Source organism: Malus domestica, chromosome 10 (assembly GCF_042453785.1).
Source record: "Malus domestica chromosome 10, GDT2T_hap1".
NCBI lineage: Eukaryota > Viridiplantae > Streptophyta > Magnoliopsida > Rosales > Rosaceae > Malus > Malus domestica.
In genome coordinates, this window is record NC_091670.1 from 6,986,795 (window position 1) to 7,001,853 (window position 15,059).

Consider the following 15,059-nt stretch of genomic DNA (forward strand, 5'->3'; position numbering starts at 1 on the left):
TTGATGTTATAGATTGTGATCGATAGTCTATTTTTATTGAATATCACATACTTATATTATTGTCACTCACCCGAGCTTCACAACTTATCCAAGTTCTGATTTGCCCAATGCACCATTTTCATGATGTAGGCACTGATTTTACGTGCGATAGGTCTGGGTAGATTACAAGAAACCGATTGATATTTTGGTTTCGTTGAATGGTCCGGAACCCGATGTGGTTGGATTCCGTTGAGTGGTCCAGAATCCTTACTCTTGCATATTTCCAAAAAGGTTAGTCTAGAACCCTAGATTCGAGTGAATGGGAATTATCCACATTAAACCTTATGAATATAAATTAGATTTGCCATGTTGTTACTCATAATGCAAGTAGGGAATTATATAGAGTTCTTTAATTAAATACGTGAAATGATATGTTATCGTATTGATTGATTAACGTAGTTAAATGCTAAGATCATCCATCCTTGATTCATGAATGGATTAATTGACGAGATTGTGGAACGACATTGGATACGATTATTATTATTATGATTATTTTAGTGATCAATGTGGCTTGAGAATAATATTGTGCTTCATTGGTTATTGGATATGTTACATGTTGTGGATGGAGGTATCATGTTGAAAACATAGTGATTTATGTGGTGGATGGAATGGAAACCTTAAATGTCATGTGGGTTTGTTATGTAAACATGAATCTAGTAATTCATGCTTGTTAAGCTCTAATAATTGATTAAGGAATGTTATTCTTTTCGATTTGAACGTATTGTGATAAACGTCGAAGTGTATTGAATGGTGAACTACGAATGGCTTGAATCCTATTGATGGTACGTATGCAGTCTAACGAGGAGGTTAGATGCAACCATAAAGTATACGAAAAATTACTATGTGATTCGATTTTCGAGTTGTGAATTGCAATATTCTAGAGGCAGGGTATGTTTCAGATATGGGTATTTAGCGACGTCACGTGTTGATCTTGGACGCATGTCGGGATCGGGCATGACAACATAGCCATGTGCACAGTGCGGAAGTGATAGTGATATGACAATGTGGGTAAATAAAAACCGAACTAGCTACTTTACACTAGGTAAGTATATAAGTACGAGTGTAAGTATTAGAGTGTAGGTATACATAATCAGAGCGTAAATACCAAAGTGCAGTCCAGCAGGCTAAATACTAAATTATACATGATATGAAAGAAAATCCTACATTGATAGATGTCTGTCAGAACCGCTGTAGAGTCATCGTGAGCCACCAACACGATCTTCTAACTAGAACTTGGAAGGGTGCAAAATAGAAAATGTGCGTGGGCAAAAATAAAACTTTTCAAAACCATTTCACTTTCAAAACATATAACTTCTCATCGTAAAACCTGTATAATTTCCTAGAAAATAACAATATATACGTATATGGAAATCAGGCTCGAGAGCAATGAAAACCATATATCAGCCGGAGTCACCTAACGTGACCTGTACGAATGGACCTATAGCTCATAATCAATTCCTGCACACGAGTAGGAACCACTATTGTGGTCTGTACGACAAGCTAGGTGTAATTAGATGCGTTCAAGTGATACAATCTTGTGAAGGCTATGCGAAGTATCGTAAGTCACCTACAAGTCGGAACCACCTAATGTGGTATGTACAACAAGCTGGCACCTGCCTTGGATCCAAGGTGAACGTGTGGTGCGGGAGGTGAACGATCACGTGAAGGCTAGGCCCTGGCCTCAGGCGGAGTACTAACACTAGGGTGCAGGATAATGAGCACTAAATATATCTCAACATAATCATACACACTACAATCACTATCATCAATATGTACTCACCTGAAGCTTACATGTGCGTCTGCAACACCATGCAATAATATGCATATCTATACTAATGCATATACTAAAATATAATGCAATCGACATGGCATTTAAAACATAATTTCATTTAAAACCATTTAAGCACATAATCAAAACCGTATAATAACTTCCCATACGTTGCTCAATTGAGGTGTTTGAATATACCATCGTGGCCTACTTAACACCACGAGCATCCCCATATTTTAGAATCATTTTTCGACGTCCCACATGCCTTCAAGCACCGGCCAAGGCACGGCCACACGCGCAGGCACATGCCTGGCACATGGACGGAATATTTAACGCCGTTAGAGAATATTTTGTTAAATAGTAGCATATGCCGTTAACTTTACCTGACGCCGTTAGTATATTCCGTCAAAGTTGATGGAATATTCTCCTTCCTTCTCCGATGGTTCGCCAGAATCCAGCGCCGGCCACCGCTGTGTCACAAAAAACTGGAAAATCGTAAAACTTCAATATCTTCTTCGTTTTCCAACCAAATTCCACAAATTTTATATCAATTTGAAGCCCTGAACTTAGAGGTCCTAAAACCGATGAAAAGTGGCTAGAAAATCCTTCGATATTCTGGCTAAGTTTGCAACTCATGGAACTAACCTATCCCAACGTCCAAATCCTCCCGAAAATTGTTCCCAGGTCTCTATAGAGTAGTTTTCTATAGAGTAGTTTTAAGGCTCCCTTAAGCTTTAAAACTTCGTGAAATAACCATGATCACAACGGAGCAACAGAGCACCACGCCGGAGCTCTTAGGTTCTCGGGTTCCCGTGATCCGTTCTTTGATCCAATGGTACGGATGAGTTCGTGAAGTCACCAAAAATACATTGGTGCAAAGTTCAAGCTCGATTGATGAAGTTTGGATGGTGTTTGAGAGTTGAAGGCTCGGATTGTACGGACAAGAGAGAAGAGTCGAGAAGAGAAAATGAGAGAAAGTTAGTACGTGTGGGTGTATGTGTGTTTTTTTGTCACGGAATTGGGCAGAAATAGAAGAGTATGGCCCTGATTGGGCCATAAGGTTTAGGGCTAACAATTTAAATAAAAAAAAACCCACAATTCTAATTGGACCCAAGAAAGTATGAGGTATGATGATTGGTCCAATTCCTTAGCTCAACTACACAATCGTTTATTCGTAATATTTTCGTTGCGAACCCAATTTGGCCCTAACTAATGTCAACGCTCTCGTGACGTCGCGTATAATTTACTCACGTCCGCTAAAAAAATAATTTAAAATTATAAACATACATTCACGTCACTATGACTCGAGGGTATAATCGTCAATTCCACACATACGAGGATAAAATATATATTAATTTGGGACGGGTCGTCACATACTCCGTCGTCGAAGAGCCGTACGAACTAGGCGGGATGAAAACGTCGCTAATAATTGCACATAAGCACATAAAGGGTCCAATTAACGGACGTCATAAACAGATTCAGGACGTCAAAAAACATAAAGGAGGACTTCGGGTACCCCCACGAGCCGGGAAAAGTTGGTCGGAAAAGTCGCTAACGCTGCCGGAAAAAGTCACCGGCAGCCCTTCACGCGCGGCCTGGGTTTCTGGGATCTTGTTGGGTTGGGTCAGATTCGGGTCTGGGCTTGGGCTTTAGGTATTGGGCTTGTAACCCAAGGCAAGGAAATGATTTTGGGTTTAAAGCTCAAAGGGCCGAAGGCCGAATGCCCGAGCTAACACAGCCCAAAGGCCTAAGGTCCAAAGGGTTTGGGGTTTCACAGCCTTGGGCTTGGAAGCCTAGCCCAAAGGTCTAAGTTAGGTTCCTAAGGGTTTTAGGTTTGGGTCGTTTGACCCATTTCTCGTCAGGAACGAAGGCCGGAGCCTCCCGAGCTCCGGTCAACGCCGATTGACCCATTTAACCTACGATCTAACAACTAAATTGAACATAGAGATGAGATTGAGGGTTTCTTACCTTCGATTCGCCATGAAATCGTTGAAGGTGGCTGAATCTTTGCTCGAAACCCATGGGGCTTGCCGGAGTCTCTAAACCCTTGCACTAGTTCCCTTGGTGCTGCACAAAGACGAGGGAAAGAGATGAGAGGTCCTCGTGAAGGTGGTGGTGGCGGTGGTTCGTCGACGATGGGTGTGTCGTCGGAGGGGTGAGAGCACAAAGAGGGAGAGAGAGATATGTGAGAGTGAGAGAGATCCGAGAGAAAGAAAGAACGAGTGAGCTGAGAGTTGACTCGGGGGAAGAAGAGAGATAATGAGAGGTAAGGTGAGGGTGCCACGTGGCAGGCAGGGAGAGGAGGAAAATTGGGAGAGAATCTAACAAGGGGATCCAGATTGGATAAAAATGAGGGGTTAAAATATAATTTCATAAATCGTTAAGGAAAATGTGAAATTACAAATAATTTTGGGGGTGGGGTTTCACATGTTTGTATTTGGGCTTATCCCTATTTTAGAGGAAGTTCTGCCCAATTTTCGGTATATTATATTAGTTAAAATTTTTAATTATAATTGCATGCATATTATGGCTTCGTCACCCATTTAGGTGATGGCCAATACACCTCGGTTTTGATGTCTACAGAACATCAGGATCGGGGTGTGTCAGATATGGCCAGAGACTACAAGATCATGTACACTACTAGAACATTCTGCTTAAATTGTGAAGTCAGAGATTCCTTTCTATATATTCACTTGTCTCTTGGTTATAGTGTAGAATCACAAGGTTAATATCTAATCCACAAGATAACTATCATGCTTCAGGTAAAATGACTAATTCTGCATTATTGCAACCCATGAATACTTAATTTGACATGAATAAGTATTAGGTGTATATTTAACAAAAATTATTATTTGATCGCGTTCAGTAGTATTTTTTCCCTAACAAGTACGTATGTATATGTCTTAGTGTCAACAGACAACAACTTGAGACGTGTTAATAATGTCCAATTAATGATTCTATGATTAAGAACACTTCGAAATATGTAAGTCTTTCAAAATGTGTCTCAACAATCTAAGTTTACTAGATTCACTATTCCGAACATAGTGACCCATGCATATTCTTTTGGACTCGTTGTAAATTACGATAAATAATATACGATAAGCTTTACAGGTTATATCAAAACTAGGTAATCAGTTACATGAAATAATCTAAAAAAAATTGCAAAACAATTAACTTTATGGGAATACACCTAACAAGTGATGGATCAATTAAATATGAGCATGCATGGGAGACAAAGACGTAAGTAACATTTGAGAACGAGACCATTCATCCAAATCGACCAAATAAGAAATGAAACCAATCACTTGTTGACTAGATCCTCTAGATCAAAGGTGTTTGGCCATATTTTTAAGTGTCATTTTCGTCTTAGTCCAATCAAGTAGTCGCAATAGTTACACGATTAGCCTATTAGGAGAAGGTGTAGGCACCTGTCGAGCAATCCCAATCAAATGGAATAAATATCACCGCCCAAAATTATGTGAATTATCATTATTTTTCTTTTTTATAATGAAAAACATTTAAACTAGAGGGTGAGTGGTAGGTGAATAAATTAAAATCATAATTGTCATTTACAAGATTGAAACTTTTTTCATTTATAAAAACAAAAACAAGGGAAAATTTAATATTAGTCCAATCTCATACCCTAGCTTTTTAGTTGTTTTTTTCAATTAGATCCAATGACTATAATTCCATATCAATATTGTCATTCCTTGTTTTTTTTTGCTTCCTTTTTTTTCATTTCAAAGTTATCATTAATCTAATCATTAGTTATAATTCATAAGTTATGTAACCCTTCATTGTCTTCCTCTTCTCTTTAAAATTATGGATACTTTAACTGCTAACGTCTACTTACTAGATCTCACCTGTAAGGCTATTAAGATGTAATACTAGTGGATTATATTCAAAACAGGCATATAAAAGTGGACCCATATTAAAAAACCTAAAAAAATAAAAATTACTACATTGTAGTAGTAAGTGCCAATGTAAATTAACACTTTTCTTTTACATTATAATTAGAATGCTTGGCGAAACAATATTGGAAATAAAATGAATTAAGACAGCAGCTACTTGATCATATTCTGAACCAGCAAGACCCAAGGGGGGGCCAACCCAACCGAGCATGTGGGGGACGAAGGGAAGCCATTAATGCGGCAAACTTCCCACCACCCAATGCGATAGAATTGAAAACATCGATTTCAAGTATTTTCCCCATAGAGCATGCTTAGAATGAATCATCATCACAACACACAAAGGGCGGATGCGCATATACATGTTTATGAGATATGTATAATAATAACAAAATTACTGTATATCAGTGAAATGCTTCAAGTTTCAATTCTTTTTCTTCTCCTCTGGACGGATGTTGAACACTCTTATGATCTTATCTAAGTTATTGTTTGGGTGCCATTATTGGCATTCTAAAAATTTTATTGTGCATTCTAAACTTTTTATATTTAAAAGAAAAATGTATTTATTAGGAGTGCACAATGAAATTTTTGAATTACCAATAATAAAATTAATACTTGAAAATACTATATCATGTAAACTAATACAGGGAGCATAACTAACTACTTAATGAAATGCAGGACGATAGAGTACGTAAAAAATCATTTTCACTTTATCAAATGACGTGTTATTTTTTTGTGCAAAAAGTAAGACATTTGACGCCTTTGAAATTATGTTTTATGTTTTTCATCTTTAATCCCCACCCAAAAGCATTAAAAAGTCTTGTTTTTTGTGTACAAAATAACACATGGCACTTGATAAAGTGGGAAGGTTCAAATGCAAAGATTAATGTAAATGTTGCCAGCACTCCCCAACAAAATATTGTTGGAATTAAAAGTAAACTGATTTAGTTAAATCTGTTTTAATTTTGGCTGAGGCATTAATCTAGTTGTTACAAATGAATCGCCCAGATTAGTTTGTTGAGTCCTTAGGCTTAGATGTGAGCAAGTGGCATTGTCTCTTAGGGCATTGTCTTGGATGGTTAAGATGCGAGCATACACACTCTCTTGTGTTTAAAGAAATCTTTCGTCGAATTGTGAATCAGGAGACATTCAAAGGAGCTATCTATTCCAAAATGAATTTCGACGTGAAGGACAAGCAAAGGTAAGTGAAACTTCAAAATTTACCCCCGTTAATTTGAATACATGAGGATGAAGGATAATGAATTATTATATGATTACTTAACTAGACTATTCGAATTGCTAAATCAAATGAAATCTATGGTGAGAATCTAACTCACTTGTCATCGCACTTGGTGCGATGGCAAGTGCCTTCGCCCATAAGCGGTAGGTCTCGGGTTCGAGACTTGGGAGCAGCCTCTCCATAAAATGGGGGTAAGGCTAGTCGACATTCACCTCTTCCAGACCCTGCATAAAGCGGGAGTCTTGTGCACTGGGTACGACCTTTTTAGTCTATCTGAGGTGTATGACCTAATCTGTGTAGTAATTGAAAGAACTTCTGATTTAAATCCTATCATTGTACAAGAGGTAGTTGGATCACTCAAGAGTTATGACCATTGGCTAAATAGACATGTTGAAGATGCTATGAACTTTGAAAAAGCTTTTGCAAGCATGAGCCCTACTCCAAAAGCTTAGAACAAGCCCTTTGTTCATGGAGTTGCTAGCAAAGCAAAGAAGAATTGGAAATCAAAATACAAAAAGTGGGAAACCAAACTCAACCAAATGAGAGGGAAGATAGAGCTATGGATTTGGATAAACCAAGTGTATCATCTGTGACAATGCTCACTATGGGGAGCGTTGGTTCAATGAAAAGGTTAAATGTCGCCACTATGATAAGTTTGGGCATATGATGAGAGATAGCCATCAACCAAAGAAGGGTCAAACGGAAAATTATGAGAACCAAGTCCAAGATTCTACAATGATGTTTTATTCTTGTTGCAAACCTAGAAGTGGTTGCAGTAATCACAAGACCAGTAATGGGTCTCTCCTTATTAATATTGACAGAAGTGTGAGGTGCAAAGTAAAAATGGGCACTGGTGATCTTGTGAAATCAATTAACAGAGGAACTTTGATTGTAGAAACCAAGACTGGTTACTCTTTGGTGGTTTCATGACTTTCATATTTGGAGATAGAAATTTACATCTTTCCCATTGGGGTAGAATAAAAATATATATCTCCCATAAATGTAAAATGAGATGTAAATCTGGCTTTACATCGCAAATTTGTATCTCTTCATTAGAGATGTTGTTTTAAATGTGTACTAACAACCAAGTCTTTGAATCGCCATTTGAGATTTAAAGTTTATACTTTGGTTAATGACAATACACCTATTACAATACATACAACTATTAATTGATTTAGTCACAGACTGAGGCAAAAGACATGGACCTCAGACAATCAAATCAAGTTCATGATAGGGGTGCTCGATCATGGAGATAATCTATCACTTACAAAGATCGATGGAATGATATAGAGATATGAGAAAGAATTTGTACATGGTCTTTATTGATTTAGAAAAAGCGTATGAATAGGTCCCGAGAGATTATTTGAAGGATTCTAGAAAAGAAGGGAGCACGAGTAGAGTATATCCAAGCAATAAAGGATATGTATAATGGAGTAATGGCTGTAATAAGAACTCTTGAATGACAAACCAATAGTTTTCCCATAACGTAGGCTTACATCAATGCTCATCTTTAAGTACCTTTCTGCACTGGTACTAGATGAGTTAACATGACATATTCAAGATGATATCCCTTTCTATATGATTTTCACAGATGATATAGTGTTGATAGAGGAAACTCATAAGGGAGTAAATGCAAAGCTTAACCTTTGGCATGAAGTGTTAGAATCAAAAGTGCTTGGCCTAAGTAGGTCAAAGACATAATATATGGAGTGCAAGTTCAGTGGGAACATGTGTTCAAATAAGATAGGGGTGAAAATTGGAGATCAAGAAGTACCAAAGGGCTAGTGCTTTCACTATCTTGGATATATCTTGAAAATGAATGGAAAATTAGATATAGATCTTACCCATAGAATACAAGCTGTATGGATGAAATGGAAGAGTGCATATGCCACTAAAGCTCAAGAGAATTTTTTTTAGAATGGCAATGAGGCTAACAATGTTTTATGGCACGGAATGTTTGGCGGTCAAACATCAATATGTGCAAAATGAGTGTAGTGGAGATGAGAATGCTTCGTTGGATGTGTGGACACACGATAAAGAACAAGATAAAAAACAAGGATATCCGAGGTAAAGTAGAAGTAGTCGCAATTGTAGATAAGATGAGAGAAAATCAGTTAAGGTGATTTGGACCTGTAAACCAAAGACCTACAGATCCTCTGGTTAGAAGATGCAATTATGAGACGAAGACCCAGGGTAAAAGAGGTAGAGAAAGATCTAGTAAGACTTAAAAATAGACTCTAAGAAAAGACATGGAGCACTTGGAGCTAACAAAAGACTTGGCACAAAACCGAGCATAGTAGCATTGTAGAATTCATATAGCTGACTCTACTTAATGGGATAAGACTTCTTGTTGTCGTTGTTGTTGTCATACTCATCTCTCAAATGTTGAAATTATCTCCATTTGTTAACTGCCTATTTCATTAATCAATGAGACTCACACAACATATCTTTTTGTGCAATCAAGCTACATATATTTATTTTACTTTGGAAAAGGAAGTGATTTCTACACACAATTTTTTTTTCTCTCATGTCATCCACACTTATTTATGTTTGTCATTCTAAATTATATAAATTAAAAAAAAAAATCAAATGACAAAAATAAACAAATGTGTGGGTAAATATTTTTTCTTTCATAATACGTATTATTGAGTGATCCGAAAAATTAACAGCTTAAATCTTATATTAAGATCTAGTGGATATTTTCAACAATTAAATCTTGCATAAAATTCGTACAACTGAATCATTGATGTAGCATTAGAGCCCGGAAAAAAATAAAAGCGGTGTACGTAATCAATTCCGTTTGACAGAACAGAAAAATGGAAATGAGGGTAAACAGAGAATAATGGATGGAAGGTAAGAAACTGAATCTCCGAAGTTCTTTGTGCAGTGCGCGTAGGGAGAAGAGAACCAACTCAACAGTCAGAGAAAAGCAAAGAAAGGAGGCTGCGAGTGATCCAAAACAGTACCTACTATGCCCATTACACCACAGCCTGTAACAACTCTTGCAAACCTCTTAAGAAGCCGACAATTGAACATAATTCCAAGCACCCCATGTGAGTGAGACCATTCTCTCTTCCCTTTTTAGTCTCAGTTTTCACTGCGCTATCTATCTGCTTTCTGCTTTCTGCTGCTCTCTCACTTTCACTGCTCCTATTTGTTGCTACTTTCCCGAGAAAATTCCAGCTTAAATTTTCTGGGATTTCTTCAAAATCATGTGGGATTCTGAGACTGAGTTGGTTGGAGGAAGAGATTATGGGAATGGAGTTCTGAGTTCAACCAAGCAGAGTGTTAAGACTGATGGCTTTGAGCTCAAAGGCAACTCTTGGTATGTACTATGAACTCTCAGATTATTACATTAATTAATTAATTAAAGTCTGATTAAGCGAGATGTTAATCGTCCATCATGCATGCTTTGTTTTGCATATCTTTGATAGGATATCAATTCAGAAAGTTGATTAAATTATTGAGTGGGTTTGTTTGTTTATTTAAATTAATAGGTATGTTGCAACTGATATCCCAAGTGACCTGCTGGTTCAAGTTGGGGATGTCAATTTTCACTTGCACAAGGTAAAGTATGCTAATTCTATTGCACAAATGCTTAAAACTTCACTTCTTTCAAACCCCTGAATTCTTTCTTGTCTAATAAATTTGGTACTGGTAAATATTGAGGCAATGAAATTTTGTGTCTCTGTTGTCCAAGTATCCCCTGCTTTCTAGGAGCGGAAAGATCAACAGAGTTATGTATGAATTACGCGACCCGGACTTGAGTAAGATGGTTTTGGATGATGTTCCTGGTGGACCGGAGGCCTTCGAGCTAGCTGCAAAATTCTGCTATGGAATTGCAGTTGACCTAACAGCAGCAAATATTTCGGGCCTGAGATGTGCTGCAGAGTACCTTGAAATGACAGAGGACTTGGAAGAAGGCAACCTTATTTTCAAAACCGAGGCATTTCTTAGCTATGTGGTTTTATCCTCGTGGAGAGACTCCATTGTTGTGTTGAAGAGCTGTGAGAAGCTGTCACCGTGGGCAGAAAACCTTCAAATTGTCCGAAGATGCAGCGAGTCTATTGCCTGGAAAGCTTGTGCTAATCCGAAAGGGATAAGATGGGCATACACCGGAAAGCCAACAAAAGTTTCTAGCCCAAATTGGGGTGACATGAAGGACTCAAGTCCAAGTAGAAGCCAGCAGGTCCCTCCCGATTGGTGGTTTGAAGATGTTTCAATTCTTAGGATTGATCACTTTGTCAGGGTTATCACCGCAATTAAGGTAAAGGGGATGAGATTTGAACTGATTGGAGCTTCAATTATGCACTACGCATCTAAGTGGCTTCCAGGTTTGATCAACGAAGGAACGGGTGCTGCAGATGAAGGAAGCAACAGCAGCAATAGTACAAGTAATAGTGGCAGTAGTTGGAAAGGTGGACTTCATATGATTGTGGCAGGAAATAAAAATGAGCCTGCAAATGTTCAGGCCAAAAATCAACGGATGATCATTGAGAGCCTTATCAGCATAATTCCACCACAGAAGGATAGTGTCTCGTGCAGCTTCCTGCTTCGGCTTTTGAGAATGGCAAACATGTTGAAAGTAGCACCTGCTTTGGTAACTGAGTTGGAAAAACGGGTGGGAATGCAGTTCGAACAGGCTACATTGGCGGATCTTCTTATTCCTTCGTACAATAAATGTGAAACTATGTACGACGTGGATCTTGTTCAAAGGCTTCTGGAGCACTTTCTGATTCAGGAACAGACAGAAATTTCGAGTCCAAGGCCACAATCTTTTCCTGGGAAGCACTATGATGACCTTCAAAGGGGTACCGGCCCAAATGCTAAGATGAGGGTAGCTAGGCTTGTCGATAGTTATCTTACAGAGGTGTCCAGAGATAGAAGCCTCTCCCTAACAAAGTTTCAGGTACTGGCAGAAGCTTTGCCCGAATCTGCAAGGATCTGCGATGATGGACTTTATAGAGCAATCGATTCCTATCTTAAGGTACCTCCTCCTCCTGAAATTACATGCATGTTTTGAATATACAATGAAGGGAAAACAAATAGATATAAAGTTTGCTACATAGAGAAATGTATCACTCACATTATTTAGTGCAGAGAGCTTCAATGTTATTAGTGGCCTTTGAACAATGGATGTATGCTCGTTCTTAGCTTGCATAACGATGGGAGAGCGTTATTGATTTGAATATTTGAACTATTTATTGCTAATTAGCTAGTAAGTTTACATTTTCAGAGGTGAATGATTATGAGTTCTACCGATATGTATAGCAAGCACTGCAAGTCAGCTTTTGTGATCATGACTTGAAAGCACAACTCAAAAATATCGTTTTCCACTGGTTTATATAATTCATGAACAATCATTGGGAAATTATTTTAGTTTTTTCTCATAAATCGTTACGCCATTTTTGTTGATGAATTGCTTCAGATTAAGATTTTTCATCACTTTATCAATTTAACAGGCCCATCCAACACTTTCTGAGCACGAAAGGAAGAGGCTTTGCCGGGTGATGGATTGCCAAAAGCTATCAATTGATGCCTGCATGCATGCTGCCCAAAATGAAAGGCTCCCACTTAGAGTGGTAGTGCAAGTCCTTTTCTCTGAACAAGTTAAAATAAGCAATGCATTAGCCACAAGCTCCCTCAAAGAAGCTGGAGACTCTCAGTTTCAGCCAATGGTTTCCAATCGAAAAACACTACTGGAAGGGACCCCGCAGTCATTCCAAGAAGGATGGGCTGCCGCTAAAAAAGACATTAACACGGTGAAATTCGAACTGGAGAGTGTGAAAGCCAAGTACGTAGAGCTCCAGCATGACATGGAGAATTTGCAGAGACAGTTTGATAAGATGTCAAAGCACAAACAGACATCAGCATGGAGCAGTGGGTGGAAGAAACTAAGCAAACTCACAAAGAACACAAATCTAGAGAACCAGAACATCGGGCTGGAGCACACAACGGCCGCAGATCAGCTGAGTAGAAAGACACCTAGGAGGTGGAGAAATTCCATCTCCTGAAAATAAGAAATGATTGAACGAAAGAGATTTACGTCTACATGTTTGACTATGTGTTCCAAAGGTTTTCTTTAATTGTTTGAAGGATTTTTCTTTCTTTTTTTATATTTTTCATTTATTTCAACAGGAATTGGAGATCTCTTTTCTGTAGCAATTGTTCCCAGAGCCTAGCCGATGAACATCAGCATCACTGAAATTTGATTGTATTATGGGAGTGTTTTCTTCTTGTGTCAATGCTAATATCTGTTTGTTTTTTCTTTTCCAATGGGGGAGGAGCAGGCTGAATTACCCGAATTCAAGGAGAGTGCATTTCTTGATTGATTTATTTATTATTACAATCGATATTCTATGCTAACAACATAGATAATCCACCACTTTTTGCTTTTTTATTATATTTTTTTTTTTATTTCAATTTTTTCAATTTTTTTTTTAAATTTGTTGTCAGCTAGGCTAAATTACCTCTTCGTCAACAGTCGTGTGCGAGACACCAACCCTCTCCCAAAGGAAAAATGACCATTGTACCTACAAGGTTCTAAATGACGCTAAGCGCTAGTCGGGCAATGGGCGCCTAGGTGGACTAGGCGGATTTAAGTAAATCCATTATATTTCGTGTAAATAAGTGTCTGTTTATACTTAAAATATATAATTTCATCATAAACTACAAAATAAAATGACATATGTATTATGAAGTATTGGAACATAATGAAAACATAGGGAACAAGCATATAGTGTGTGCTCATTTAAGTATTCAACAAGTCTCTTACAATTTATTGAAAAAAAATAAATGCAAATTGAAAGTTATTTATTTTCTATCTAAGTGAGTCGCAACCTAAGCATGTGCCTAGGCGGGCACCTCAGTTGGTCTAGGCACCATTTCTTAATTTCAAACGCTTAGGCATTAATCAGGGCGGTGGCCGGCCGCCTAGCGCCTAGGCGGAGATTTTTAGAACAGTGTGCATCTAGAAACTCTCTGTTGGTCCCCCTCTACTAGATTTTATTAATAATATGAAGAAAAAAGAATAGGTAAAACAAGCGGGGGGGGGGGGACTATTAAGTTGAAGATCCAATTAAGACAGAATTGCAATGCAATACAGTCATTATCTATAGCAAGAGTTTATGTCAAACCCCTAATGTGGATATCAAAGTTCATATGATTCATAATGAATATAATTTACGACTCTCTTATTATATTCAATACTTTGCACAAAGATTTCCAAATCATATCTTATAGTATTCTCCTTCTTTATCGAAGGTAGAGATTCCTTGTTGTACACTTACATGTCTCTACGATTAAGTCTAAAACCCCAACAATGTGTGGAAAAAAACCCTACAGTTATAACGCATCGTCAAATGATCAAAAACTTCACCATAAGACAACTGTGGTGTTAATTGCATTATTGCAATTTTGGAGTTTCTTATTTGACATGTCAACAGTGTTCTAAAAAGCAGCCTAGGCGCTAGTTGTTGCTCAGCTGCCGCGATTAAGGTAGGATCGGAAGAAAAATTGGCAGAGGAATTAGGCAAAGCCTAGGCAGCCACCTGGGTGCTCTAGGCGGTGTAGGCAGTCTAAGGCGAAGTCAAGGCCGCTTTTAGTGTGATGCGAATCCCAACTTTAATAAATTAGCCATGGTTGCTGAGCTTGGTTTCGGCGGACTTGCAGGCACACTCACCATCGCAGAGAAGAAGAAAGTGAACAATTAACCCTTATCTTTTAATTTGACACGGTGTCATTTTAGTTTTCTTTAAGTTTTCCTTACTCTTTACATGTGGCTTAGTAAGTGCCACTATTTTCGCCCATAAAGAAACAAGGAACCAAAAAAACACTATGTCATACAATCCTGATAGCACTTTAATTGAAAGAAAATGGTACTAATCGACAAAATCAGAAGAAAAAAAAAAGAAAATGATACTATTGTTGCAGTCCTATTAGAATAGGAATGTGATTGTGTAAATCCTAGTATTTCTTGGAATATCTCTTATATTCCTATTAGGAGTTGATTACCTATTAACTGTTGTAATCCTAAAGAGAAAGGTTTTTACCTATCCTACTACTATAAATAAAAACACAATAGGGTGGAATAACACACACCTAC

At 37.9% G+C, this 15,059-nt stretch overlaps 1 protein-coding gene across 2 annotated transcripts; it reads left to right on the top strand.

Annotated features, from left to right (window-relative positions):
* Window positions 1–9,705: 9,705 nt before the first annotated feature.
* LOC103422136 (root phototropism protein 3) lies at window positions 9,706–13,219 on the top strand. 2 transcript variants are annotated; one of them, XM_008360170.4, is made up of 5 exons: window positions 9,706–10,008; window positions 10,139–10,280; window positions 10,453–10,522; window positions 10,656–11,942; window positions 12,418–13,219. In XM_008360170.4, exons 2-5 carry the CDS (start codon window positions 10,168–10,170, stop codon window positions 12,967–12,969), a joined length of 2,022 nt encoding a protein of 673 aa, XP_008358392.2. In that variant the 5' UTR covers window positions 9,706–10,008; window positions 10,139–10,167; the 3' UTR covers window positions 12,970–13,219. The 2 variants fall into 2 exon arrangements, with proteins under 2 accessions (XP_008358392.2, XP_017184125.2); XM_017328636.3 differs by lacking the exon at window positions 9,706–10,008 and having other exon boundaries at window positions 10,015–10,280.
* Window positions 13,220–15,059: the final 1,840 nt, after the last annotated feature.